This window comes from Gadus chalcogrammus, chromosome 9 (assembly GCF_026213295.1).
Source record: "Gadus chalcogrammus isolate NIFS_2021 chromosome 9, NIFS_Gcha_1.0, whole genome shotgun sequence".
NCBI classification, from domain to species: Eukaryota; Metazoa; Chordata; class Actinopteri; order Gadiformes; family Gadidae; genus Gadus; species Gadus chalcogrammus.
The window spans coordinates 15,926,215-15,953,155 of record NC_079420.1 but is presented as its reverse complement, the minus strand read 5'-3'; the positions used below and the strand labels follow the sequence as shown (position 1 = coordinate 15,953,155).

Sequence of the window (26,941 nt, the reverse complement as noted above, 5' to 3'; positions counted from 1 at the left end):
TCTAACACAGGAAGTTGAACTATCAGCTGATACAGCTGGCTGTTGTCGAGGCTTGAAGTTACCATCGGCAAACACTTAGTTGCTGCTTTCTGATATTCAATTTGAAGGCATATTAAAATCAGGAAAGAAAGACAGCGGTGCTGATAATCTTCTGAGTAACAAGTTTCGCGTCGCCTATATTTAAGACAATTAGCACCAGCTGTAGAGCTAGCTCAAGAGCTTGACTGCAGTGGGAGGAATACATGAGACCGCTAACACATTGCAGCTAAGCCTGATTTCTTTGTTTTGGCGTGGTCACATCGAAGCGCAAAGTTCTTGTTGTGTTATACGATTGCCGGGTAACAGTTGTAGATATACACGTGTCTATTTATATTTGTACTTTATTTACTGAATGGTGGGGTTGCTGTTTCCACCAGTCACGTTAGCAGTAGGGTCCAGTTTGTTGACAAGTTGCATGCTGTCGTAACCAGAGAGAGGACACATAACGACATGCATAACATTTAATGCCGAGGCGGGGATTGCTGTAAGACTATTTATGTTTTAATGATCAGTATTCGTTTTCTGTCGTATTGCTATCGGCTATTCACAAAAGGGGAATGAAACAAGTTACAGGTAGTTAAATAACTACAGAAGAACCGAGTCTGGACAATCTGCTTAGGATCGATTAGAAAGTTGACAGGCAATAGGTAATCGGAAAGCCTGTTGGCTTTGTATGTTAGCTGCCCACTTGGCTGATGTGTTTATGTGCACACCGTGTGCCCTGGCTCTTGTGATTCACCAGTACATCGTGATATATCAACTTGAACCGTCGTTTTGTTTCACACCCTAATGTGTGGTTGGGATATTTTTTTCCTCTAATTTTGGACACAAGTCTGGCCTGTTGACAAGCTAGCGTTTTTTTATTGATGTGCAGTAAGAGTAGTGGTTTTAACCCTATGAATTAGAACAAATAAGGAATAGGAGAAATCGGACGTATCCATCTATTAAGGCAGCCATCCATTTTTGGAGATAGTCTTAAGGATTTAAGCCGAAGACAGTAAAGAAAGAGCGAGGACCCCCAAAGGGTCACATTGTCTCTTTAGAGGGGAGCTGTACCTTACTACTTGCCAATGCTGGATCTGGAAGTAGTGCCTGAGAGATCGCTAGGAAATGAACAATGGGAATTTGCTTTAGGTGAGTAATAAAGCAATCTTTACTAGTAGATGTTTGTGAATATGTGTACATTGTTGTGTATAATGTCTTGTTCAGTCTTTTAAATTACCATGTCAACATATTTAACAAAAATTATATTAAATATGTATAATGAATATAGGCCTGTCACTATTCAAAGTTGATAATATTCATATTATCAAATAACACTAATATATCAGTGTTATTTCTACATTACACTGATATATTATATCATAAAAATTGTATTGTAGATCTAATTTCAGAATACAGTTTTCCTGTGCCTCGCTTTTTCTGCTTTACCTGCTCTTAGCCTGATGTGTGTGGGCTTGGAATATACTTTCCATCCTTATTGTTGTGTGTGTTCTCAGGGATGCCCCTGGCTCAGGCCATTTCCATTCTTCAGAAACACTGCCGCATCATCAAGAATGTCCAGGTGCTATACAGCGAACAGGTGCCTTTCTCCTAGTCTTCCTCCTAGTTTTATACTCTCCTTTCCCCAAATAAAAATAAGTAGTACACATTAATTAAGACATTGCTTATAGAATAATGTGGAATGTTGCCTCACAAATTAAGTACTAGGTAAAGGTTGTCTGAAACACATTTCGTTAACATTTGTACACGTAGTGTAAAGGTTGTACGTTGAATACTAAGTTGTAGGTCAACCGTGGGTCTCTACTTCGTTGCTGTCATTTTTGGTCCTGATCGTTTTTTCTGACCGTTGTCAAAAGCTTGTTCAGTGACATCTGGTGAGCTTTGTAATGGAATAGTGATAATGAACCTCCTCAACTAGTCCATCATAAAGGAAAAGGAAAATGTAGCAGGAAGGACGAAGCAGGACGTCTAACACCCTGTTGGGAAGTCACATTTTTGGATAGGGGTCATTGACTTATGACAGAGAGCTCTTGACTACGCCGTTGACGTCGAGACATGCTGAACCCACAGCAGCTAGTTGAGAAAGAAGTGCAATCTGGCCTTGACTCCAAGAATATTTGCATAACACCTGGATTCCTGATTGCGCCAAATCTGCCAAAGCAACTAGTATTTCTTAATGAGATTCTAGAGCTTTTATCTCTTATTATTTTTAATCGTTTACTCTGGTGTTCAAGAAGACAGAACAAACGCTGATTCGTTTTTCTACTTGTCTCTATGTCGCCATTCTCAGCTTTATCCAAAGAATGCCATGTCTATCTGTATCTCATGTTTATATTCCCCTTCCCGCAGACACCACTCAGTCACGACCTCATATTGAACTTGACTCAGGATGGAATTAAACTACTGTTTGACGCAGCCAACCAGAGACTCAAGGTAACCAGAACAGAGATCCCATTGACTCCTGTAAATGATCACATGATCAGTGTAGTGCCAGTGATGGGAAAAAAAATTGTTTATATCTGAAGGCATTCTGTGCAATCAGTCCTCACGTGATATTAACTCTGCTGTAATAGAAACCTCTGCTGTTAGCAGTTTGGGTGATAAGTTAATAGTGCGTGTGTGGATTTTTATGTTAAACAGGATTGGAATTTCGGATTAGAGTTGTGTGAAAACGGGTGCGTGTGCAATACCCATTCCCAACAGGGGCCTTAACACTGTTATTGTGCGTTTTTGTCTCAACAGGTGATTGAAGTCTATGACCTCATCAAAGTGAAGCTGAAGTACTGGTGAGTAATGGTGTGAAGATTTTGGATCATAGAACCGTAGGTCTCAACCTAAACTGTCCCTGCTGGAATGGAAACAAATATTCTGTACTGGATTATTCTCTCCAGACGTATTTTTGTTAAATGGTAATTTCTCCCCAAGCCATAGCCCCCTAGAATGCATCGAGAGCAATTTGGATTTCATAATTAATATGCTCAATGGGATGGTGTATATTGAAGTATGTGATGTCATTGATTTAATAAAACAATTCTGCATGTATGTGTTGTTTCAGTGGGGTCCATTTCAATTCTCAGGCCATTGCCCCCACAATAGAGCAAATAGATCAGTCGTTTGGAGCTACGCACCCTGGAGGTAACTCAAACACATGCGCCAACTAACTATCTGTACAATTCTGTAATGTATGTTAAATAAAGATGAACATGCATAAGATTTACTTTGTAGGACCTTAGTCTCAGCACTATTATTTTCAGATGGTATACCGTTTTCTCTAGGGAGAATAGTAGGCTAGTATGGTTAAAAAAATAATGGACTACATCCAGCCAACTTGCATTCTTCCAGGCTAGCTACAAGCCATTCATTCATTGGCCAAGAAAACCAACCAAATGACTGTAGGAGGGTTTCAATCATGTGATCTTTTTGGTCTACCTGACCAAAAAAATTAAGAATATCCAAGCAACAATCAAGTTATTATTCTTATTATATCCTTCCTATCTGTTATTGTTTTGTTGTCTTAATATTTATTGTCGGACAACCATTTGTGTTGAAGAGTTTAGTTTGAAAGCACAGACATGGAAAATGCTCATTTTTAAATAAACCATGATATTTTCGTGTTTTCCAGTTTACAATTCCGCAGAGCAATTGTTTCATCTAAACTTCCGAGGTCTGTCCTTCTCTTTCCAACTGGACTCCTGGAATGAAGCCCCCAAGTATGAGGTGAGGACGTGTATTATCTCTTCTGGGTGCTTGGAGCACGAATGTGTCTCCTGTGATGCATAACTACTTGTATGTGTATATCAGAATTTGACAGCTGTGCAATAATTTGTTTAATGAATGCGGCTAAACAGAACATAATTCATGCAAATAAAAAAAATGCCTTGTACCCTGTAGCACCTGCTGCTATTATTTAATTTCCACTTATATTATATTGACACAATGATCAACCTGATGATACCAGCATTGCAGAAACAATGTATCCCGATTTTGAATCTGAATCTCAATGAATCTATTTTTTTCAAACAATTAATTTATCTACTCAATTGTATCAGCACTCTTTCTCAAAAGTATGATTAATGAAGAATAAGGAGTAAGCATGGGCCTTACGAGGTGTGTAGGACTCCATTCCAATCAGTATTACTAGTTGTTTTACCCTGGGCTTCACCTCCTATTAGATTCCACATGGGGCCATGGTCAAGAGGATGCATATCTACACTGGCAACAACCTGCAAGACACAAGGTCACACACACACACGCACACACGCGCACACACAGACATTGACAAAGTGCAAATGTACAAAGTTGCAAAAAAAACAATATCCTCTCACTTCAGCACACTTAAAGTTCCACTTTGCTCACAGCTCTTATGTTTTTTACTTTCCTCAGGGCTCCACTGATGCCGCTGGCGTGTTTCCTTGGTAACGTGTATGCTGAATATGTGGATGTCTTGAGGGACGGGGCTGGACCCCTGGGGCTTAAACTGCGCCTCCTCACGGCAGGTAACGTGTGTTATTAAAAAATGCCACAGTTCTACCCAGAATGTGTTTTAAATTCCTTGGTTTGAGTTTTGCCTTGGAGGTGGATTGAGTATCCCTGATGGTCATCTTGTGGTCCCCTCTCTCGCCCCCCTGCTGGGTGGCAGGCAGCGCCCCTGGGCTGATGGCAGACGCCAAGGTCAGGTCTGTGGAGAGGAAGATCTTCTTTGGTGACTCCTGTCAGGACGTGATGGGCGCTCTCGGCTCGCCAAACAAAGTCTTCTACAAGTCTGAGGATAAGGTAGTGATCCCTCTGACCTGCCCCATGTCGTCTTACGGCTGCACATCACAGTCATATGTAACAATACACTCAATCTGGCACAATATCAGTCTTGGTTAGCATAACTTTGTTATCATTTTGACAGTCCGCTGTGTGTTTCAGATGAAGATCCACTCCCCCTCGCCCCACAAGCAGGTTCCTTCCAAATGCAACGACTACTTCTTCAACTACTTCCCCCTCGGTGTGGTATGTACCGCCAGACCCTGCGCGCACCGTCACGTGCACTTTTAGGCGTGTTATTGTGTGCACAGTGCGAAATGGTTCATGGCACCAGGCTTCGCGTGTGTCTGGGACAAGGAAGCGACTTCCTGAAACCAGCTCGTCTGGTTCTGTTTGCTTTTCTTCTCATGCAGACCCTAACAGCTGTTATGTTACTGTTATGAATGTTATAATAGGCACTGTTGCATGTGTAATCCGCCGTAGCGTTACGCTATACGTGTCCGGGAAGCCTGACCCTTACTCGGACGTGGACATTAAATGGATCGCTGCCCAGACGGAGCTTCACCATACACCCCGTAGCTTTAAACTACGCCCGGACAGAGCCCCACACGTCCAGACAACCCACTCCGCCGCTGCCCCATGGTCGTGACGTCAGACTACCTTGGAAAAGCTTAGTCTGATGTCATGAAAAGAACGCCACCTGTGTTCGCAGCCGAGTGGACCGTTCACATGGTGTTTTGGGGGAGAATGTTAAAAACATAGGATTTGACCCCTTTTCTCCCGAAATCTGGGAATTATTTCATTTTTTTGGGTTCACTCGCTGTTAAATCTCCCAGCCCAAATCTTCCCTCTCTTTGGAAGATGACATTGGTGTAGTCCGTTCCCATATTCACCATCCAGACCCACAGTGATGTGGGATGTTTTGTTTTCCAGGATATCTTATTTGACTCCACCACTCATCTGGTGAAGAAGTTTGTTCTGCACACCAACTTCCCTGGACATTACAACTTCAACATGTAAGGCTGAAGGCATTTTTCTATATTATTATTCCCCTGATATTTATCTTATGGTTATGTTTGTCTGTGATTATTTTTGGATTAAACTGGAATGTTAATTTTCCTCCCCAGATATCATCGATGTGACTTTAGAATTCCACTCGTCATCAAAAAAGGTATGCGTGGCTGTCCTGAGCAGTGACATATGAGTTAGTATCAGTACCCCCCGCCCTTGCCTCGTTTAACGCGTGTTGCTTCTGGCTCGTCACAGGAGGAGCTGACTCTCAGCCAGAGGACTGCACGTTGACCACATACAGCAAGGTCAGATACGTATGGAATGGATGGTCATGACACGGCAGAAAGCTGTTTACCAGATTAAAGTGGGAACTGCTTATAGTAGCTTGACTTATTGTAACGCTATTGGGATTTTGAGAAAGCGTCATTGCATTTAGCACGTAATTACATATTTATGTGCTTGCCGTCTCACTTGACAATTTCAACATATGATGCAACAGAAATGAAAACAGCACTCTGTTTTTATAGTATTCACACATGGTGCTGTCAATTTATTGCAAAAAAGTAATTCTAATATAACAGTATAAAATATATTTTTATGTTAGTGGGATCAGATCCAGGAGCTACTAGGACACCCCATGGAGAAACCCGTGGTCTTACACAGGTACGTACACACACACACACACACACACACACACACACACACACACACACACACACACACACACACACACACACACACACACACACACACACACACACACACACACACACACACACACACACACACACACACACACACACACACACACACACACACACACACAGAGAGAGAGAAGAGCGATCACTATGCAGAGCTGCTTCCCCATTAAACAGCTTTTTTATGACTCATCATCATCTGGAATCTCAATGATGGGGAGCCTAATGCCACGCATGAACTAAAATATAAGCTGACATCACATTTTTATAATGGCAACTGTATTTTAACACCATTAGTCATCCATCAGTCAAACATCTTAAGACCATGAGGGTAGATGTTAACTTTGTAGCCTTTCAAGCTCTTCTTAAGACTGAGAGGTTTGTAATCCACGTAATGCCAACAGCTGTGTTTAAAGAACCATTGAACCCGATGCTTCAGAGGGAATTCAAACACAATGTGACTTAAAAAATGTGTTTTAGACTGAGAAAGAGGGGGGCATGTTATCCCCATGGTTACGACCCACGCCAGTACCGTCGTTGTGTGACTGTTATGAGCGTCACAATCCGTGAGGTTGTACATGTATATGTGTCCGGGAAACCTTTCCCTCAGACGCGTCACGCGGGTGTTAAATAAATCGCTGCTCAGACCCTATCCACACACACACACACACACACACACACACACAGTCGCGTTATACAATAAGTGTCCAAAAAGCTAAACTTTCTGACAGCACAAACCGCGTTGCGGGTTCCCCTTGGTGGTGACGTCAGACTACCTCAGAAAAGGAAGTCTGACATCACAAAAATAATGCCACCTTTGTCCGCAGCAGAGACCATTGTCTTGGGAAGAATGGCAAAAACATTGGATTTTACCCCTTTATTCTCTAAGTTAGGGACTTATTACGGTAACGGTGATAAAATAGCATAGATTTCTATGTTGATTATCATATATAATGTCCTACAGACCTAATATGACAATAGTCTTCCTTCAGACAAAAAACTTGAATGTGTAGTGATCTCATCAAGAGTGCGTTCGATCGGCAGGTCGTCTTCAGCCAATAACACCAACCCCTTTGGATCCACCTTCTGCTTTGGACTACAGAGGATGATCTTTGAGGTCAGTGTCCCCTGTGCTCGGTCATATTAATCAAGCGTCACCCTCACAACACTGGGATGTTGAAGCCCATCTCTCTCCCACTCTCCCCTCCCTCAGGTGATGCAGAACAACCACATAGCCTCGGTGACCCTCTATGGCGCTCCCCGGACCGCCCACCAGGCCCGGGCCGTGTCCGGTAGCAGCACCCACTGAGCGGCTCCCGTTTGCCACTGGTTCCAGATAAGGATCGATCCCATCGGAACGCAGAACCCTGGAGAGCACTTTGCCCAGGGTAAAGTCAACCGTTGCGATCCATCGCTGCAGTCGCATTCACTCGCCTGATCTACGACTACCAGTACTTCCAGTCAGTCACAAATCTACCATGAAATACCCAGCATCTACATCAAACAGTGCCCTGCCAATATATAGAAACTGCATTATTTCAATACGTGTGTGCCACCTCAAGACCCCACTTATGTTCTCCAAGAGACAAAACACACGCTGCCCTTTTCAACACTTTGGCAGTCGAGGTTCGCCCCCCCCCACCGAGCATGGAGCCCACTGTGCAGAACGTTAGAAACAGGATGTAAGCCTTATGATGGGGTCTTGCGTGTAGAGAAAAACAGAAAAAAAAAAAAGCAGAAACCATTTGAATGGACTTCAGACAGGACCCTCCTCTGACCAGAACCCTGGTTTTTAGCCGTCTCGATACATCTTGTATGTTAAATTCATTGGGCACTATCATATGTGGAGATCCTGGGATTTGGATAGCAGCCAGCAGGAAGTGGGACTCTCCACCACACAGTGTCCTCTGCCCGACCAGAATCACTGTCTTGTGGCCATCCCCAGTGGATTTAACATCAGCACCCTTGAAGTTGGATACTTGCTCTCAATCTACCACAGCAACCACGTCCAGGCGTGATAAGAAAAAAAACCTGCGCCTGGCCAAGGAGACTAGTTTTATATGTGCAAGATAAACAGGCTGTGCAAAGGAATTGAACACAGCTGTCCTGCAAGATAAGAAACCTCAGAAAACACAGGCTACGCCCTGAAATAGTGGCCATTCCGTGGCCGATGTCTTTAACCCCAACCCAAAGCTGAAAAAGTTAGAGAGGGGTGAGCAGGAAAAAAAGATTCTGGAACAGGACCGCCCCGAACCCTCTTGCCCAACCCTCTGGCTATATTCCCGCTTGCTCTCACAAACACATTTTTATTCACAGGTATAGAATCATGGTACACAAATATTATTGTCCATGCTCAAACGCAAACAGGCCCAGAAAATTTGAATGAGAATTTAGTTTTTTTAACGGAAATTCACATCCCACTTTTATTGTCCTTTTATTTCTTTTGCTAGAATGTCGGCTCATGCTGCAAACAATATGCATGCACACACACGCACATAAACGCAATAATGCATGGTAACATGCTGGATATGTGGGTTTACCAGATTTGCATGAACTTGGTACATGGTTTGCAAATGACAGGGTCAAAGACAATAAGCACAAATTGGTCACATCTCTTTTTAGTTTTAACTGCATGCTTGAAGAAGCCACTGCCAGAGCTTCTCTATTCCCCTTTTGCTCTTTATGTTCTCACGTATTCTCCTCTCTCCAGTTACATATAGTTCTATCTGTTACTGTTTCACCGTACGGTCTGCCAGCCTTTGGGTTTTATTAGTGTTCCCTAGCAGTTAGAATGGGGAGCGACTCTGTTTGGTTGTTGTTACGTTTCATTCTCATGCAGAAACTCTCGCGTTCTCCCACTGTGCACACATCAATCCGACCTGTGTTATTCATCTTCACTCAGAAATAGATACCCAATTCATTTCCAATGACATGTTAATTTTTGGAATTGCCAAACATCATAGATGAATTTACCTGGTCATACTTAAACATAGTGTTTAATCTCCTGCCATCCATTGCAGTATTAGCAACATGTCTTATATACCCCTATTGTTGTACTCAAACAGCCGTCTTTGTATAAAATGCACTTTCAAACCGTTTCTGGGAAATTGAGGTCAATCACAATCCCATACAAAATTTAACTGCAGAATGTGACCACAGTATTTAAGTACATGGAATTGATTAAATGATTTGTACCATTTTCACTGAATCCATGTTCCTTTGGTTGTTAGCTAAAGCAAGCCCTGTATGAGTGCGTCTCTGTCAATCCATTAGTTACCTCAGGGCCCACGGGCATGCACTCGTATGCAACGTTCACATCTTTTCTCGAATAAAACATCTCTCTAGGATATGCTTTGACCTGTTTCATGAGACATTTGTTTTTTCCAAAATGAATTATGTAATTATTACAGCAGTAGCTATAATTATATGAATTAATAACAACGGTAAATAGTAAACACTCAGCGTCCCAGAGGCTTGTCAACTGCACACGATTAGAATGTGAAAAGCATTGTGATTTTTGAATTCTCATAATCCAGCAAACAAATATTATTCCACCTACGGCCAGGACATATATTTAGATTCAAAATCATTTCACTATGGATGTGACATGACACAACCCCATACTACTACTTATAGTCACATGACCTAACTCGTGATCTCAGGGCAGTGCCCCTGTCCTGAGAATATTTTGTCCAGGGGCCCTGGTCGGGCCCTTTTGGAGACTGGCCCAACTCTAGGGACAAACGTCACAAGGCATTAGGAACAAATATCTAGGGCTAGCGCCTTTGGCTTTCATATTTCCATGTCAGCATGATTGAGGTCTGGATTTCTTCAAATGTTCCCTTCTATTTGCTTTTGTGCAATGAACATCAAGAAGATATGTTAGCTATCTAAATATGTAAATAACGCTTAACATTGTGCCTCATATCCTACCAGGCCAGTCTTTAACTACCTTTCCTTTGTCCTTCCTCCGTCCTTGTATATATACATTTCGCGAATGCATTTGAACTGCATTATGTGTGTGTGTGTGTGTGTGTGTGTTTTATGTGTGTGTGTAATGGAGCATGATGAGAAGTGAGGGACACCCTTGTTTCCCACTGTGGATTAAACTATCCATAGTTTCTTGTGGTTAGGTCTTTACAACAAACGCTCCCATGCTCTTATTTCCTTTTACTCCTGAGCTTGTTGGCCTGTCCATTGAAATGCATAAAATGGAGATGTCTCGGATGGCTAAGTCATTGTATAATGTATGTAAACTATGTAATGCTTGTTAAGCTTGGACAATAATGTCGATTAACTAGTTTATCTGGGAGGTCATCTTGGCCTTGTTGATGGTACATTTAAGTTCAATGATGCTTTTGGATTCATTCATCACGAGTAAGAGAAAAATGGGACTGAATTGGTTCAAAAGATGTGTTTATTTTCTCACTGGACCGATTCTTATCATGTCTGTTTTCTATTTGTTGAAGACCAGCCCTGTGTAGATTTGTGCTGTGGGAAGAAACTGAACATATCCAAGTACACCACAAGTACAAGTGGACAGTGTATTCTCAGGTGAACATAGCAGACCTTCCATCCTATTTCGTTTTGAAAGCTAAAGGAACACTTGACTGAAAACCTAAATCCATATCTTGAGGTCTTTGAGGCCACTTTCTCTTTTCCCACTGGAGATACTTAATGGATGAACGATTGATAATCATCGTTATTTCATATGAACAATTAATGTTCTGTGTAAACGATAATCTTAGTATAGAACTATGTATTGTCTTTGTATTTTGTATTCTATATTATACATATATGTATATCGCCCTTGTTTCCCTCAAAATATTTTCTTTGGTGAATTTCAGAACATTATATACCATCCCTGGAAATGGGCCGGGGGCTGATTTGTGGATCAATGCAATGTAGTATTTTTACATTCACTATAAGATGTATGAGGCTAATCTGATTAATCAGAGAAAAAGACAACAAACATACCATTAAGGGCCAACCAAGTTTAGCGCCACTGTTACTTTGCTTAGCTTGAATGCTTCCGGGAAACGCTATCATTACAGTTCAGTTCCTCTGTTAGGAGTGTGGCATTTTGACTTTCTTGGATCAACAGCTCATTATGCATTATGTTTGTAACATCTAAATTCAGTTTCTATCTGTACAACCGGAATAATAAAAGTTAATAAATGGATGTGAAAAAGTGCAAGGTGTTGTTATTATTTCCCGTTGATGGATCCATATGAACGACACTACACAGGGCTGGGATAAACACATCAAATTCTACAGGTACCGATTACAAATTGGACAATTACATTAGGACTGTACCCTTTGTTTCATCCTGAACTGCTGCAGAGACGGTCTGCTATTTCGTACAACAAGTTCATGTGCAATGTTTGCCCAGTATTAATAATGCATAACAAACGATGCATGATAACACCCAGTCCATCCCCATGATAACTCATCTGGGCCTCTCAACAAAGTGAGCACAGATGAAGACGGAGGACAATAAAAATCCTTTTATGGCACGATTTGTGTGAGAGAACAGGAAGCCCTTCTTGAAGGAGGAAATAAGTTTGGATTTGAATCAAAATCAAAGCACTTTCTCCCCAGGGTACTCCTGGTCCTCATTTAAGAAATCCAATAAAGAGAAGAGTCCATGTGCAGACAGACAGCTCAGATGCAGAGATGAGGAATGTGTCTTTCGAGACAGAACTCATAACTTTTATGTGCAAGTACAACAGGAACCCACTTCAGGGATGTAGGGTCCATGCAGTCTATCGTCTCTGTTCTGCGGTGGGTAGGAAACACTTAAACTTTGCTCAACATGTTATAATTATTTGTTCATTGCTTTCCTCACATGGCTGCATTGTCATTTCAAACAATAACACAAGACAGAAAATATAATTGCACTCATAACCTGCAGAGTTTGTTTTCACATTCTTAAATCAGTGTGCTTGTCCCCATTAAGACTAGCCTAAATAAACCCAAATAACCATGTCTCTTGTCAGTTTCAAAAAGGAAAAACATTCACCTGACTCGTAACTTAAAGCAGTTTAAAGGCCTGCTTTAAAGATGTCGACCTAGCTCCCACTCAGACCCCCCCCCCCCCCCCAAAACAGACTAATGCTTCACAAACACATCCTCCAATCCATAGTCTGTAGTCTGTAATTCCTCTCCCTCCTTTGGGTCTACTGTTGCCACCCTTCCTCCAGCTCTTCCTCCAGCCCTTCCCACAGCTCCACCATCGCTCCACCGGAAGGTTCCCGTCGAGGGAGTCCCCCCGGCGTGGCAGCGGAGGTGGGGGTCGTGGAGGAGGTTCCACATGAGCCAGATCTGGGGAGGCGTGAGGCTGTGGACCACCATGAGGTCCCTGTAGAAGCAGGGGTCAAAGGTCTGGAGGTGGGGCGCGGCGGACGGCCGGGGGATGCCAAACGTCCGGAACCCCTTGTGGGGGTAGGGCTTGACGGAGATGCGCTGGAGACACATCCCTAAGAAGACGTCGTCGATGGGGAACAACTCCACCTGGGGACGACATGTGGTGAGAAGACGAAATCCTGATCTTAAACTGTGACAGATACCACCAGCTGTGAATGTGATTAACCGTTACAAGCCAATTCTGAAAATCTGCCTCTTCTGACATCACAAGTGGGCGTGTCCACCTAGATGTGTGCTTGATGGATCAGTCTACCAGCCTACCCAGGGGACCGTAGCAAACGTTTCTCATCTACCCGTCATGCGTCTAGGTGGATACGTGCACAGTTTTTCAAAACAGCTTGTGATGGCTAATCGCACTCACACCTGGGGGTATAATATGTCCCCTTTAATCCAAACACATTCATGGTCGCAGCAGACAGAGTCCCTACCTGTTGACACGCAGCGCTGAGTCTGCGGGCCGTGTGGCCCGACATGACGAACCCGCCCCCTCCGGCGTAGGACGGGTACAAGCCGCCGCCGTACATAAACTCTGGCACGTAGTACTTGGAGGTGCGCTTGCGGATCGGCTTGGCGTGGACGATGATGTCACCGATAAACAGATCCTCGCTGGCGTTTTTGTCCTGCAACATCTCCAGGATGTTCTCGATATTCACGAAGACGTCCGCGTCGCCCTTGAAGATGAACCTACCAGTAAAGTAAACTGAGCTTTTCACTTTGAGCGTCACAGCTTCATTTAAAAAACATCTTACAAGCTTCATTTAAAATATAAATAGATTTTTGTGGATTTAAATCACATAGTGATAAGAATACATGATGTTACATTGATTGGTGTTTCTAACACAGTAAGCCCATTGAGTTTGCCCACACCATCCCTCCTTCATCTCCCACTGACCTGACATGTGGGCAGCTGCTATTGACCCACTGGAGGAAATGAGTTTCCTTCAGCGTCAGGTTGAAGAAGGAGTCCTCAAAGTCCCAGAGCAGGATGTCCTTGTAGGCGTCGCTCTCGTAGAGCAGCAGGCGGTCCCACAGGGGCAGGGCGCTCTGGTTCCGGGGTACCCCCAGGAGGAACACCGTACGGAGGGTGACGCCGTGCTGGGACGGCCTCTCCCGACCCCACGTCTGACGCACCACCTGTCAAAGGGCCGGAGATGAGGCGGTGCTTGTAGGACATGAAGGAGCTATGTAGCATTCATGGATCTATTAATAATTATAATAATAATAATTTATAACTGCTCAATCCATGTATGGTATTTGTCAATCCTTGCAAAATCCTTTATACAACATCATCGTTTCTTATCTATCTTCATTTACAGCATGTATGTTTAAGGCATCCTTATTTCTACATTAATTCATTTCAACAATAATACACACTACACAATACAAAACTTATGCTCATCTTACCTGGCGCTTGTCAAAGTCTGCGGCGACAGATTTGACTGCAATGAGCATGTAGGGTCCGTCGGGCTCTCCCTCTCCCATCATGCATTTCTGAGGCTGATCGATGCGCAGCCCGAAGTCTCGGTTGTCCTTCTCCCTCAGGTAAGCCTCAAAGTCAAACGGCGGCATCGTCGGCTTTACGTCACCCGAGTTATTTGTCGGAGTGACTCTCCCCCGCAGCCCTTTGCGTTTCCTCTTAGTTTTGGCGAGTGGCGCCTGACTGGGTTTGACCTTCCGCTTGGGGTCAGGCTGCCGGGCTCTGGCGTCGGGCTGGGTCTTGCAGGCGGGGACCTCCGGGCCTGCATGAGCTACCTGTATATTCAATACAGGACCATATTGTTTTATCAAGAGGCAGTACAAAACACGATACCCAAAGAGAATGTGCCATTGTGATATGCTCAGTAGCAAACGCGCACTTGTGATGCCAGAAGGGGCAGATTTTCTAAACAGCTTGTAAAATACATACCTTGCCCATACCAACCTCCTTTTCTACTAACCTAGCTGTGCCATAATATCCAGAGCCACCAGTGCATATAGCTTATGGTTTTGTTTATTCTGCCGCTTACTTGAGACCCGGAGCCGGTTCTGGTCCTCACCGCTCCCAGCAGAACCCGGCTGGAGCTGGTGGAGCCCTCGATCTCCAGACGCCACACGGTTCTGTCCCAGCCCGACTGGAGCAGAACCTTAGAGCATGATTCACTGATTCAATGAAATAATGACCAATAATGTATTTACACTTCATGCATTGCCGTGCCACCTGTTGATTTTGAACGGTGCGTGGATACCTGTTGAGTGTAGAGGAGCAGGCAGAAGAACAGCAGCAACACCATGGTGAACATCACGTCTCTTTGGACGTGAAAGATCTTCCTCAGCACCCTAACCTTCCTCATCATCATCCCCCTTGGTACCTTTTCTGAAGTAAAGAGGACTCAAAAGGAATGGATGGACTGGTGCTGTTCATTCAACTTTATGGACACATGTTTTTAACAACTGATTTGTTGTCCTTTCCGTGTCGTTTCTTGGTAGGACATCATCTTCTGTAACGGTGTGTCACTCAGCTAGTTGTCCATCGTCATTTGTTGAGTTAAAGTCACCTGGTACCCCCGTCCATGACAACAGAAGGAACCTATTCAACAACGAATAAAACACATAAGGAGGCGGGAGAGAGACCTCACGTAGGGCCACTGCCTTACATCCTGAAATCAGCAGCAACTCATTCACCCAGGAGGATAATGGACCTACAACAATCCCAATGACGTAACGACCAAAAGCCAAAGTTATACAAAGTGGGGAAAGGGGGGGTCTAGTCGTCTCTGATTGTGCAATTAGGCACACCTGTGCAATTGGACGGACCTACGCTACGCGGCACAGCTTTGCAATTGGGCACACCTACGCGTCGCACATGTGCAATGAGGCACACCTATGCACACCTGTGCCAATTGCACAAACGGTTGCCCCGTCCCAAGGGCAACATATCGTCTCACTTTCTCGCTGCTTGGCGTTAAATAAGCGCCTGGTTTAGATCCGACCAGGTGAGTAGACTACATCCTCATCCTCTAAATGTCCTGCTGCCAATAGCTCCACAGTTAACTTGTATGCTATAGATAACTTGGCCAATTATATAGGTCTAATAGACAGGCGTGCTCTATCTCCAAACCCCTGCTTGTGCGGTTGCGTCTCCAGAACCAAACTGCGCTTGTATGCATTGTAGAACATTAGTAGAACATTTGCTAATCATATAATTTTATTATTGACTTTCACAGCGCGATGATATCAAGTACTTTTATACGTATGCAAATGATTGTCCGTCCACATTGATCTTCACCCGACATCTCCGTTTGTTGCCCTACGTTACATACATTTCCATAGTAGGCTTTGCAAAGAATGTGTAATGCCCAGGCATGTACCAAACGGAGCCAGGTGTACAACAGATGCCACCTTTTTGCACATTACGCTTTGGCTTCTTGCAAATCATGCATAGGCTACTTACCAAAAAGAAGAAGAAAAAACCTTGGCCGAGAAGATCATTTATGTGGAAACGATGTTTCCACACAATTTTTGAAAGCTTTCAAAAAGTGACAACCAGGGTGAAATTGATATCCATGAACATGACGTTCTGTGAGTTAAGCTTCGTCATATGAACATGTTCTAAAGTTGCTGAGGTCCGCTGCCCGTCTCCCACGTGATGTGGCCGAAGCGAATCGATGCCAGATGCCAACACAGCAGCAGACGCGATTTGGATGTGCTCCTTTCCCTGTTCGCTGGGGTTGGAGGCAGTGAAGTAAGCATATAAGTGTACATGATGTTCTCTCGGCTTAGAGGCAGCGAAGGCAGCAAAGAAAAGAACATTCACAAGTGGAAAGGGAGGGGAGTTGACATGGTGGAGAACGCATTGTATAGCGCACCAGAGAGGACGCCAGATGTCGTGCCTATAGCTATGGAGGAAGAAGAGCACATTGAGCATGGAAAAAGTGGGAGGGCTTGGGGTTCAGGGTCAAACCCAAAGCACTCCACTGCAAATGTTCCCTATTACTAACAGGAAGGCCAAACCAGTAAATGTAGGAGATACAAATTCGTTTGAAGTGTTAGACAAGACAATGCTGACATATTTAGGAAGCACTTATTAATACGTTGAAGACTTTTACATCTTACTAACACTCATCGTTGTTCTGTACAACCATTTCATTTTTGATAGCCCTTTAAATCAACTATGTATTTTAAATAATTTCTGAATGCGTCTTTGAAAGGGACAGAGAAGGTTGACAATTATAACTACAAGTCACACAAAAATGTATCAAAGATGGGACTGAGACTTGTATCAGAATATTATAAGTACATTTATTAGACCATCTCTTACACAATCCAAAAAAAAAAAAAATCCCTATTTACAATCTAGAAAAAGGGTTATCTGTAGGTCCCTTTGAAATATTTGTTGAACGAACACACACACACACACACACACACACACACACACACACACACACACACACACACACACACACACACACACACACACACACACACACACACTTACTGTCCTATCTGACTTTCATACTTTTACATTTGAACTATTTCAAGACACTTTATAAGAATCTGACTTCCAAAGCTTGATTACAACACTGGTGATGCTTGCAAGAGAACAGATGACAAATACTCATACTGCAGATACGCAGTGGAAAACAAAGAGCTAGAGCTTTAAGGAAAATAACTGGAAGTATCGCAGTGTCTTGATACACTACTACTATCGGAACCGTATTGGACTCAATTGTTTGGACTCAATCACCCAAAACAGTGTTCTGGATATTTCACACTGTGCCATTCTCTCCTGTTATTGGACGCAGATGACGAGTTGCTCTCTGACCACGGCTTTGGGAAGAAGTCCCGTTTCCTAATTTCCTCTCCAGATGGGCTCTCTAACCATCACGTCTTAGTTTTTCCCCAGAGCAGACAACCAAAGGTAAACATTTACCAAACATATGACTCACACTCGCACCATGTCTCACATACAATTCCATGAATTTAAATCGAAACAATCACCTCGTCTATCGCACAAGTTGAACTCTGAAACTAATCGCAACCCTATCTCGCGTCACTAAAGTGTCTCGTGTGATATATATCCGTCCTGTATATGCATGATGGACCGTGGCATTCGCAGCACGACCTATTGAGAATGAGAGGCTGTGACAGCAACGGTCCGCTTGGTGACCCTCCATTCTCTCCCCCTTGTCCCCCCTCAGGAAGAGGCGGCGCCGGCCTTCATGATCTTAAAGAGCGTGTTGACGTTGTTGGTCTTGATGGCATCACGGCAGGCAGAGATCACCTGGTTCTTTGGCTTACCCACTGGGGAGAGACGGAGAGAAAGACGGGTAAGACATTAGTATACATTTAGATGTATTCATTTGTTTTGTTTTAGAAGAGGGCTCCTAAACCATTGTTTTTCTGTGGCTCGGTCTCCAAATTAGAAATGTCACGGCGTGGGGGGGGGGGGGGTGCATGGTAGTGCACAATGTATATATTTTTTGGTGTCTGAATCGAGTAAACAGAAACTGTAGGACCATTCATTAATAGGCCGTTACAGTATAACAGTTCTCAAGCAGCTTAAGCATTGTGGCAATGCAAACTAAATAATCTATAAAGACGAATCTATAACACACCATCGTAGAATACTTATTATGTTCTCTGATCGCTGATCCGTAAGGTCATGACAAAATGTTCATGTTGGGATGGGCATCACGTTTAGCAAACACAAACTGCTTAGTAACAGCCATTTCATAGGCTGTGAAATACCTTAATTCAGACATTAGGCATGTGGGCGACTAATGGATCCCAATCAAGACTTTATTTGAGATAAACTTGAATTATATGGATGCGTGTGTGCATATTTATATATATATATATACCAACACACACCTCGCAGTCTCCCAGCCCGTTGGATGGCCTGGTTGACGCACTTGAGGCGGGCCAGCAGTGCATTGTGGTTGTTGGAGCGGATCTTGTACTCGTTGACCAGGTCTCGGTTCACATCGTACAGCTCCCGGTAGCGCTTCTTCATGGTGATCCTGGAGGGGAGCGGTAGGTCACAGGAGTGAGGACCGAGTGGCAAGCATAAAAGAAGGGTGGCGAAGGAGTTGGACACAGATAAGGACAGGTAGACATGGGGGGGGCAGAAAAAGCAAGCAATTAGTTCCAATGAGAACAAAGGAAAAGACAGTAGTGAGGTAGAGGCCACAAAAAGTCTGTAAGTAAGCAAGAACGGTACAAAAACACCCAGAATAAACATCGACACTACCTGGCGGCAAAAGCGGATGCAGCACTATTGGCTGCATTTCCAATGCAGTATTGTCATGCAACACAAGTATGAAAGGTGCTGAAGACGATGGCGCAGCAGGGCAGGGACTCACATGTTCCCCATGAGGCGGGCGTCCTCGGCCTGCACCAGCATGTTCCTGATGTAGTTGGAGTGGTCAGCGATGGCCGCCGTCAGCTTCTGGTGTACACAGTGGAACTCGTCCACCTGGAACGCAACACGGATCAAAGGATGGAGGGTTGTTAGGTCTGAAGTGGTCAATGAGAGCGGACCTCGCTCCCCTCATGAGGCATCGAGTATGATGGATCACCTTGTACCTCAGTGAGAGTTGTGCGGAGCTCTTTGAAGTAGTCTGGAAAGTCGACCTCAGCCGACAGGTCCTCGATGGCCAGGAACGAGGCCAGCGATTGGATGAGATCCCCTGCCAGGTCGATGTCATCTGTGCTCAAGGTGATCTGATTGGACAAAACAGTGGTGCGTTCAGCCACTGCCCGACTGTTGACAGGTTTCTGATCAGAGCCCCTTCATTGTATGTGACCATGATTGAGGGTGTACCTGTCCACTGCTGGTCATGCTGATGGACAACAGTCCTCCTCGTAGCGATGTGAAGGTGACATCTGGACTGTTTGCTCCCTTTGGGAGCAGGAAGTTCTGGTTGAGCCACATCACCACCTGGAGAAGTGGAATGATGCAGGTTACATATTTGAATATGTTTCGTATTAGGCCATTATTGTCGACCTAACGCTGCCCAATATATCCAATATATATGATGTATGATAGAATTGGGTAACATTAAATATCAATCATATTTCAGTACGTAGCCATAACAAAAGTAGTCTAGGTTACTAGGATTTATAGTTATTTACGGCATTTTGACATTACCCTCATGCTTATGCTACCTGTTCATCGGTAACTGTAAATAAATATATTGTGACGTTTACCCGCTGGGACCGGTCGTTGATGCTGAAGGTGACCCTGCCAGTGGGCGGGGCCACCGATGGGTCCGCCCCCATGACGTACATGGAGAAGCGGGGCAGCTGACGGGTGATCTCAAACACGTGGAACTGGGTACTGGGGCGCAGAACAGTGGGTGGAGAAAAATAACACAAGCACGAAAAACAACACATTTTACAATAAATATTTGTACATACTTTAATTAATATTTCCATTTAAAACAAGTTTTATTTTATTTATTTTTGCCAGCATAAATAGTTTTTCTAAATCTGGCAGTGTATTTTATGTAAGATGGAAACTTTTTGATTACAGAAGTAGTATTGTTGCAATACATCCATTTTGATTGAAACTTTAAACTCATGCACACACGCCTACCTGTTCTTACCCCCGACAAAGGCCTTGATGTGCAGGTCTACCGGTATGTCCTTGGGAGGGACTATGGGCACTCGGACACAGCCCGAGAGCTTTTGTGCGCTGGGGTGGACCACGTGGCTCTCTCCCTCGAAGATCCCCTCGGCGAAGATCAGCACTGAGCGGATAATGGTCTCTGAAGGGGGATGGACCACATGTTGAGTGCTGTGTCTGAGACTCTTTATCATCACTACACCCTCTGGTGGGGACCCCCCAGCCCCTTCAACCATGTTGCCAATTGGCCACCCACCACATTTTACACTGATATTGCAGCCTATTTCTTTTACATTTGTTGTTGTCCTGTGCGGTTGTTTTCGTATTTTACAGAGCACTTCCTTGTGATTCTGCTGTAGTCCAGCGTGTTACTGGAGTGTGTATCTGGAAGTACCGTTTGGCGTGGAGATGCTGAGTTCTACATGGGCCTTCTGGGCCTCGGTGGCGGGCCGGACAGACAATGCTGTCTGGAGCTGAGTGTTGGCTGGTATCACACCCACCTCGCTGTCCGTCTCGGTCACACCCTGAAACACAAGTATAGAAACGGTGAAGGTATCAATATAGTCAACATGATACGACCATTTCTTTTTTAATCCCATTCAATGCAGCCCATCAATTCAAAGCTATTCTGAAAGTACCACCACCACCACCATCAGAGATTGCTCACCTTGGCATTCTCGTCGTAGTTCCGTAGTTCCAGCAAGAGATTCTGTCTGCGCTGGCTGAGCTCTCTGACCAGGTCCTGCTCTACACTGGACTCCATCAGGTTCCCCTTCAGTTCCTTACTGGCTGGAAGGTAGCCTCGCACTGGAAGACGTACAAACCTGCATGAGTCATGTAAGACCCCTCACCCTTACAACTCCCACACAGTTGACTACAGATGTTAATTTGCTTATGACTATATCTGGAGCAATTTATTTATTGTTCATTGCCCCAGTTTAATAAACATATGAATAACCTCAATATTAACGTTCATATGGCGCCTCTCTTTTTGAGTTAAGTTAAAATCTTATGGTCCAGTGTGTAGCATCAAGGTAGCCACTAGCGGTGAAGTTACCGATGGCAACCAACCGATATCCCACTCAGCCCTCCTTTCCAAGGACTAAGGTGGCCTGGAATGGCCTCTATTGCGTAACTGGCCACTAGGTAATCATCTACGACACTATTGAGTAGCCAAGTGTCAAATGATGAGGTTCCTTGATCGATTTATATTCTATCAATATGCTATATAGTCTGTTCCAATTTAGGTCATAATTACAACAATTAAAATTCTCCATTACAGGTCCTTCTACATTGAACATGTTTGTTCCGTTCGTTTTTCCCCTCGTCAATAGAATGGTCTGCCCACGTATGGACTGTACACATAATGCTCTAAGTACTGGCTGCAGTCTTAGTGCAAGACTGACAATTTATTGCACAACATAGAAACTGTACCAAGACCAAAACAGGTTATGGTTTACCCTCTCCCTCCGTGGAGGTGCAGATGAGTTGGACCTGCCCGTCCATCCGGTAGTCCCCCTCCACCACACCGGCCACCGACGAGGAGAAGTTGTCTTTGAAGATGACATCGCCCGTGCGGTCGCTACGGGCATCGATCTGAAAGGAGAAAAGAAAGCCTGTATGAGGAAAGCATTGGTTTAACCGTCTGGGTTCTAGTAGCTGGTGTAACAGCCATCGTCTATACATGGTGATACGTGGACACGTCTAAGGACCTTTCCGTTGGACCAGCCGGTGATCAGTTCTACCACCCCATCCCCATTCAGGTCAAAGGCGTGGATGCTCATCGCATGATTCTTGGACTGTAACAGGGATCGGATGTGAGTTTAGGTTATGTTAAGTCAGTAATGATATTAAAGGATAATAGTTATCCTAATTTTAATTTTCAACATAACTCATAAGTTACTCATAAGCTATTGCAAGAAACATACAACATTTCCAAATACAAAAGCATAGGATGGATGTTTGCAGTACCTTGATTCTCCAGTAGCGGGCCGTCCGGTCATAGACTCCCACTGTACCATTGGCTAGGGCATAGCCAAACCGGCTACCGTGCATATGGCACAGCGAGGTCACTGTCTGACACACGGGGACAATACGTGAAACGGAATCCAGTATCATCAACGAACTATGTTCACTCTATTTTACTAAATGTATAAACATGCCCCTGCTTTTTACCTCATTTTCTGACATCTCGGAAACAAGCTTGTCTTCTTTGAAAACCCTGATGTCAAAATCCTCAGACCCGACTAAGAGCTTTGAACAGAACACACACACAAATACACATGATAATACACACAATAGTATACACAAAACATTATATACACACACTACAGCACGTGACTACATACCTTATTTGCTTCATATTGTATGCACTCATATCAAATGTTATGAATGAAGGACATGGTTCATCCCATATTGACACCTGTCTCACCTCATTCTTCCCGTCTCCGGTGAAGTCACAGAGCACCAGCGATTGAACATTATCACCAGTAACCTATGATTAAAAATGTATTAATGGATCAACTAAAGTTGAATCAAGTACAAATAATATGCTGTATGCTATAGCTGAAGCAGGCCTCTCAAAGTCAAATAAAAGGCATTTGTATCATTTGAAGCAAAGGTGACCAAACATGAAGCATTACAAGGCAATCAAATTCATGCAGAATATTTTATTTAAAATGAATAGGTGAATAGTAATGCTCTGGATATGTCATTAAATATGCAATAGCATATGCCACAAATTCTAAAGTTTAGAGACATGGGATTACAAGCCTTTAAAATAAAGTCACTTTTGATTAAGATGTTGACTCTTTTTGGATGGCTCCAGAAACTAGTACTGAGCTGAATGAGGTCAACAACTATCTTTATAATCACTCACTCATGTACATTAGTCATCATGATGGAAGACAACGCGCACTACGGCCTCGAGGTGTAGAGAGCTGATAAAGGTAACCAGCCCCATCATTAAATCACAGTCATCTGCACAAGGAATGATGTCATTAAGTCTGGGCTTTCAGGTATGTGAACTGCCAATGAGGTACTAGCTTGGCCCATACCGTCCAGAACAGGTCTTTGCCCTCATAGTCGAAGCCTTGTAAGGCACAGTTCCCACCGATGATGGCCAGGGGAGATTGGATGTCCCCTAGTTTCCCCAGCACAATTGCGTTGGCCCCATCTGTAACCTAGACAAGAAGATGTTTTTCATTATTGTATAGTGTCCTATTTATATTTTTTAAGAAGTATTTATCAGTTCTTGTTAGCATGTGTTTAGTTTGAAGGATTTCCTATGTTGAGGAGTAGGAACATAAATGTTAAAAGCAATGTGGTATAATAACGATATCTTAATAACCAACATTTTGCGTTTTTAGGATTCGATTTATTAATATTTTGTTATATGATTAAATGAATGCTATGCCTAATTATTGCATTCATACGAGTCATGTGAATCATTGGATTTGTTGGAAATATTAAAGGAGCAAGTGAGTCATTTCCTGGCTCATGAATTGAGTTTGGTTTATGTGCACTCACACTTCAACACATTGTGGGAACAGCAAAGCATTCTTAGATACTAGTGTGGGAGGTAAAATGTCTAGGTGGCCCACCTCCCTGTAGAATATATCAGCGTTGTCGTGGACGTCGTAGGCCAGCAGGTTGGTCTGAGAGCCGACCAGTAGGGTGTCCCCTGCGGTGTTAGGCCCCAGGGAGCCTGCAGTCAGGCAGCTAACCGCCTGGTTGATGTTGAGCAGGGAGATGTCAGAGTCCTGTGTGCTCTGGCTCAGCCGGTGCGCGGCAGGTCGCTGTCCACGGGTGTGGGGGTTGTGGATGAACACCTTGTGGAGAAAGGTGATGAGAAAGTTGAACGGTGAGATGTTAATTATGCATGAATAGTTTATTTTTATCACCATTTTAAAAAAAGATGACGCGATATCAATAAGTGGACGTTAATTGTTTTGATCATAAGGTGACCAATAATAATAACATGATGACCAATGAAAAACACTTACCTTCCCTGCCTGAGTGGCGGCTGTCAGACATGGATGAATCCCATCAAACTTTCCAACAGTAACCATGCGAGGGTTGATCTTGTGGTTCAGCTTCAGAGTAAATATTGGAACCAACATGGTCGCTTACTGTGTGGGCTAAATGACACAGAGATACCTACTATGAAGGAATATCCGGGGAACCAGAAATACCATTTATAAAAAATAAACCCAGAACTGAATATTTGCAAAAGAAGACAAACGATAACTAACCCAGTGAACTAAAAAGCGACCAATGGTTTGTCCGGTCTAATGTAATTAAAGGCTTACTTGAGTTGACATGTGGCAATGACCAAATGTTTCTGTTGCCTAGCAACAGAGAACAACTAACGAAAGCCCTTCATCTCTTTAATCTCCTTTAACACTGCGTACATGTTTTGCATTGAAACAGTGTACGATATGACGGAGACAAAAGATGCACATGCATTTAATCACACGCTTTTTCATACTTATGTGACTGATACGTTATATGAATCTGCTAATGCATCTGTTTATCGCAGCTATTGGTTAACGTTACTGTGGCTAACTTGTTACGAAATTGACTCCATTCCATTGAATGCAAGATGCACAGACATGTGGTGAACTATTAAGGTACATAATTAATCTCACCAATGTTCCGATTTATAGATGGCTTCACTGGATGTTTAAAGAGGAGATAACCACTTTTCCACAGCGAGCTGGTAAACCTATGGTAAACCCGCTACAGCAGAGCAGCGAGCACTAACCAATCGGTTAGCACAATCAAGATCAACTTCCGGTCCATTTCTTTTCAAAGTAAAAGCAGTTCGGTTAGTTTTGTCGAGTTAATATGCTGATATTAGATTACAAATACTAAAAAGTAATTACGGTCTCGAATTGAGTTGAATTAAGTTAAATACAATAACGGAATTTCATAAAGTCGTGTTGAGCCTATGCTCTGTGGACCCAGGACGAGTAGCCCTAACGTTACAATCATGCACCAAATGCTGCACTGACTAACTACACCTGGTCCATACAACCCTTCGTAATTCAGTCTGTCTCTGAGTTCATCATTAGCATACTAGCCCAGTAGTTAAAAGTCTACGGACGACACATATTTAATATAACATGTAACCTGTGGCTCCGCCAATAGATGGCGGTCGACGGGTGGCACAGTACAGCCGCTGGAACCGATTATCTATGATGAGGAGACCACAGCACTGACTGACCGCGTGCTTCGAACAGGTGAGCGAATGGTAAACGTAAACCTTGTTTTGTAAACTTATGATATGTCCAGGTAGTGGACATATCTAAGGCGGACATATCTTAGTGATGTTTAGAAGCTTTTATTTCATTGTAAATTGCTAAACTAAAGGAGCTAAAAGACTCTCTTGTTTACTAATTTACCTTTTTTGATACGTTTGGGGGAGGCTTAATGGCCTTTATTTGGAGGGAACATGGTTAGATTTAAGCATGCTTTATTTGAAGAATATGTAAGCTATAGGCTGTGATTTTATTGATAACATTATTGGAATAACTTTTGATCAGCATTGACTTCAGATATGTTGATTATTTTAAGTTCTGAGTTATGTTTAATTTGAAAAGGGATTTGAAATTAGAGTTTATACTTGCCACACCTAAAAGGAAATATGTTTAAGAAATATTCCAAATAAGATAGACAGTCAGAACCGAGACTGAAAAAAAGGAATCCTCGTTGAGACCACTTAACTCCTTACCTGTTTATAATTTTTGTGTGATGATACTGCTAGACACAGTATAGCTTCTATTTTGATATGATCATTTTTGCAGTGCAGTGTAACAACACTGTAGGATGAACATTTTCCATATTGTTTACTTTAATTATAGCCTTTCACTTAAAAATCACATAAAGTTGAATTGAATGAAAACGAGAACCTAACCCAGAGAGGAGTTGTGATTTGATGATCGACCTTGGTTTGCTCTTAGCAATGGCGGTACCAGGCGTCCAGCGGAAGTAGTTCAGCGGAGCGCTCGAGCTGGGGTGTGTGGTCTGACCAATGCTTGGAGGTAGGCAGGGGCAGTTCCATTGACCGCCTTGTATGCCAGTACCATCATCTTGAACCTGATGCGATCTACTACAGGGAGGCAATGGAGGTCATGGAAAAGGGGAATCACATTGGAGAATTTTGTTAGGTTGAACACGAGTCGTGCTGCAGCGTTCTGGATACGCTGCCAAGGTTTTATCACAGAGGCCGGGAAGTCTAGCCATGAGAGAGGTGCGGTGGTCGAGGCGGGAGATGACCAGCGCTTGGACCAGGAGCTGAGCTGCTTCCCTCGTGAGGAAGGGCCGGATCCTGCGGGTGTTGTAGAGGGCATATCTGCAGGATCGTTCCACCGCGGTGATGTTCGCGGTGCAGCATATTGCTAGC

General features: G+C 43.6%; 3 protein-coding genes and 1 long non-coding RNA gene across 12 annotated transcripts; 2 read left to right on the top strand and 2 right to left on the bottom strand.

The window, feature by feature from the left end:
• phaf1 (phagosome assembly factor 1) lies at positions 1–12,273 on the top strand. The gene is made up of 16 exons (XM_056598947.1): positions 1–1,173; positions 1,539–1,621; positions 2,392–2,475; positions 2,785–2,828; positions 3,098–3,177; positions 3,665–3,759; positions 4,215–4,279; positions 4,426–4,538; positions 4,682–4,815; positions 4,957–5,040; positions 5,728–5,810; positions 5,922–5,965; positions 6,061–6,110; positions 6,410–6,468; positions 7,548–7,620; positions 7,717–12,273. Exons 1-16 carry the CDS (start codon positions 1,110–1,112, stop codon positions 7,810–7,812), a joined length of 1,251 nt encoding a protein of 416 aa, XP_056454922.1. The 5' UTR covers positions 1–1,109; the 3' UTR covers positions 7,813–12,273.
• Positions 10,730–16,806, bottom strand: b3gnt9 (UDP-GlcNAc:betaGal beta-1,3-N-acetylglucosaminyltransferase 9). Of its 2 annotated transcripts, none has more exons than XM_056598945.1 (7): positions 16,360–16,806; positions 15,155–15,495; positions 14,936–15,052; positions 14,334–14,681; positions 13,822–14,063; positions 13,358–13,613; positions 10,730–13,016 (listed from the first exon to the last, which is right to left on the bottom strand). In XM_056598945.1, exons 2-7 carry the CDS (start codon positions 15,263–15,265, stop codon positions 12,615–12,617), a joined length of 1,476 nt encoding a protein of 491 aa, XP_056454920.1. In that variant the 5' UTR covers positions 15,266–15,495; positions 16,360–16,806; the 3' UTR covers positions 10,730–12,614. The 2 variants fall into 2 exon arrangements, with proteins under 2 accessions (XP_056454920.1, XP_056454921.1); XM_056598946.1 differs by lacking the exon at positions 16,360–16,806 and adding an exon at positions 15,612–15,632.
• On the top strand, positions 15,337–23,865 carry LOC130389259 (uncharacterized). 7 transcript variants are annotated; one of them, XR_008896517.1, is made up of 7 exons: positions 15,354–15,901; positions 17,711–17,826; positions 18,107–18,235; positions 20,527–20,743; positions 20,869–21,372; positions 21,556–21,681; positions 21,870–23,865. It is a non-coding gene; the product is annotated as an uncharacterized LOC130389259 (long non-coding RNA). The 7 variants fall into 7 exon arrangements; XR_008896514.1 differs by having other exon boundaries at positions 21,818–23,865; XR_008896515.1 differs by having other exon boundaries at positions 15,355–15,901; positions 21,556–21,642; positions 21,818–23,865.
• On the bottom strand, positions 17,195–25,627 carry bbs2 (Bardet-Biedl syndrome 2). 2 transcript variants are annotated; one of them, XM_056598943.1, is made up of 18 exons: positions 25,185–25,627; positions 24,540–24,674; positions 24,138–24,365; positions 23,592–23,717; positions 22,967–23,029; positions 22,711–22,788; positions 22,507–22,611; positions 22,248–22,334; positions 21,996–22,131; positions 21,203–21,342; positions 20,930–21,059; positions 20,506–20,677; positions 20,118–20,247; positions 19,732–19,848; positions 19,494–19,631; positions 19,271–19,383; positions 18,780–18,928; positions 17,195–18,209 (listed from the first exon to the last, which is right to left on the bottom strand). In XM_056598943.1, the coding sequence occupies exons 2-18, from the start codon at positions 24,654–24,656 to the stop codon at positions 18,103–18,105; spliced, it is 2,136 nt and encodes a 711-aa protein (XP_056454918.1). In that variant the 5' UTR covers positions 24,657–24,674; positions 25,185–25,627; the 3' UTR covers positions 17,195–18,102. The 2 variants fall into 2 exon arrangements, with proteins under 2 accessions (XP_056454918.1, XP_056454919.1); XM_056598944.1 differs by lacking the exon at positions 25,185–25,627 and having other exon boundaries at positions 24,540–25,165.
• Positions 25,628–26,941: the final 1,314 nt, after the last annotated feature.

What these genes read in the sequence shown, in the direction of transcription:
- phaf1 (XM_056598947.1), top strand. Translation starts at nt 1,110, where the DNA reads ATGCTGGATCTGGAAGTAGTGCCTGAGAGATCGCTAGGAAATGAACAA. An exon ending in AACAACCTGCAAGACACAAG is followed by an intron (nt 4,280 to 4,425) that starts GTCACACACACA and finishes TACTTTCCTCAG; the next exon opens with GGCTCCACTGATGCCGCTGG. An exon ending in CGTTGACCACATACAGCAAG is followed by an intron (nt 6,111 to 6,409) that starts GTCAGATACGTA and finishes TTTTTATGTTAG; the next exon opens with TGGGATCAGATCCAGGAGCT.
- b3gnt9 (XM_056598945.1), bottom strand. Translation starts at nt 15,265, where the DNA reads ATGATGATGAGGAAGGTTAGGGTGCTGAGGAAGATCTTTCACGTCCAA. An exon ending in CAGACTTTGACAAGCGCCAG is followed by an intron (nt 14,064 to 14,333) that starts GTAAGATGAGCA and finishes GCCCTTTGACAG; the next exon opens with GTGGTGCGTCAGACGTGGGG. An exon ending in AGCAGCTGCCCACATGTCAG is followed by an intron (nt 13,614 to 13,821) that starts GTCAGTGGGAGA and finishes CTTTACTGGTAG; the next exon opens with GTTCATCTTCAAGGGCGACG.
- bbs2 (XM_056598943.1), bottom strand. Translation starts at nt 24,656, where the DNA reads ATGTTGGTTCCAATATTTACTCTGAAGCTGAACCACAAGATCAACCCT. An exon ending in CAGCATCTCCACGCCAAACG is followed by an intron (nt 20,678 to 20,929) that starts GTACTTCCAGAT and finishes ATCCCCCTTCAG; the next exon opens with AGACCATTATCCGCTCAGTG. An exon ending in GCCCGCCTCATGGGGAACAT is followed by an intron (nt 18,929 to 19,270) that starts GTGAGTCCCTGC and finishes GCTCCCCTCCAG; the next exon opens with GATCACCATGAAGAAGCGCT.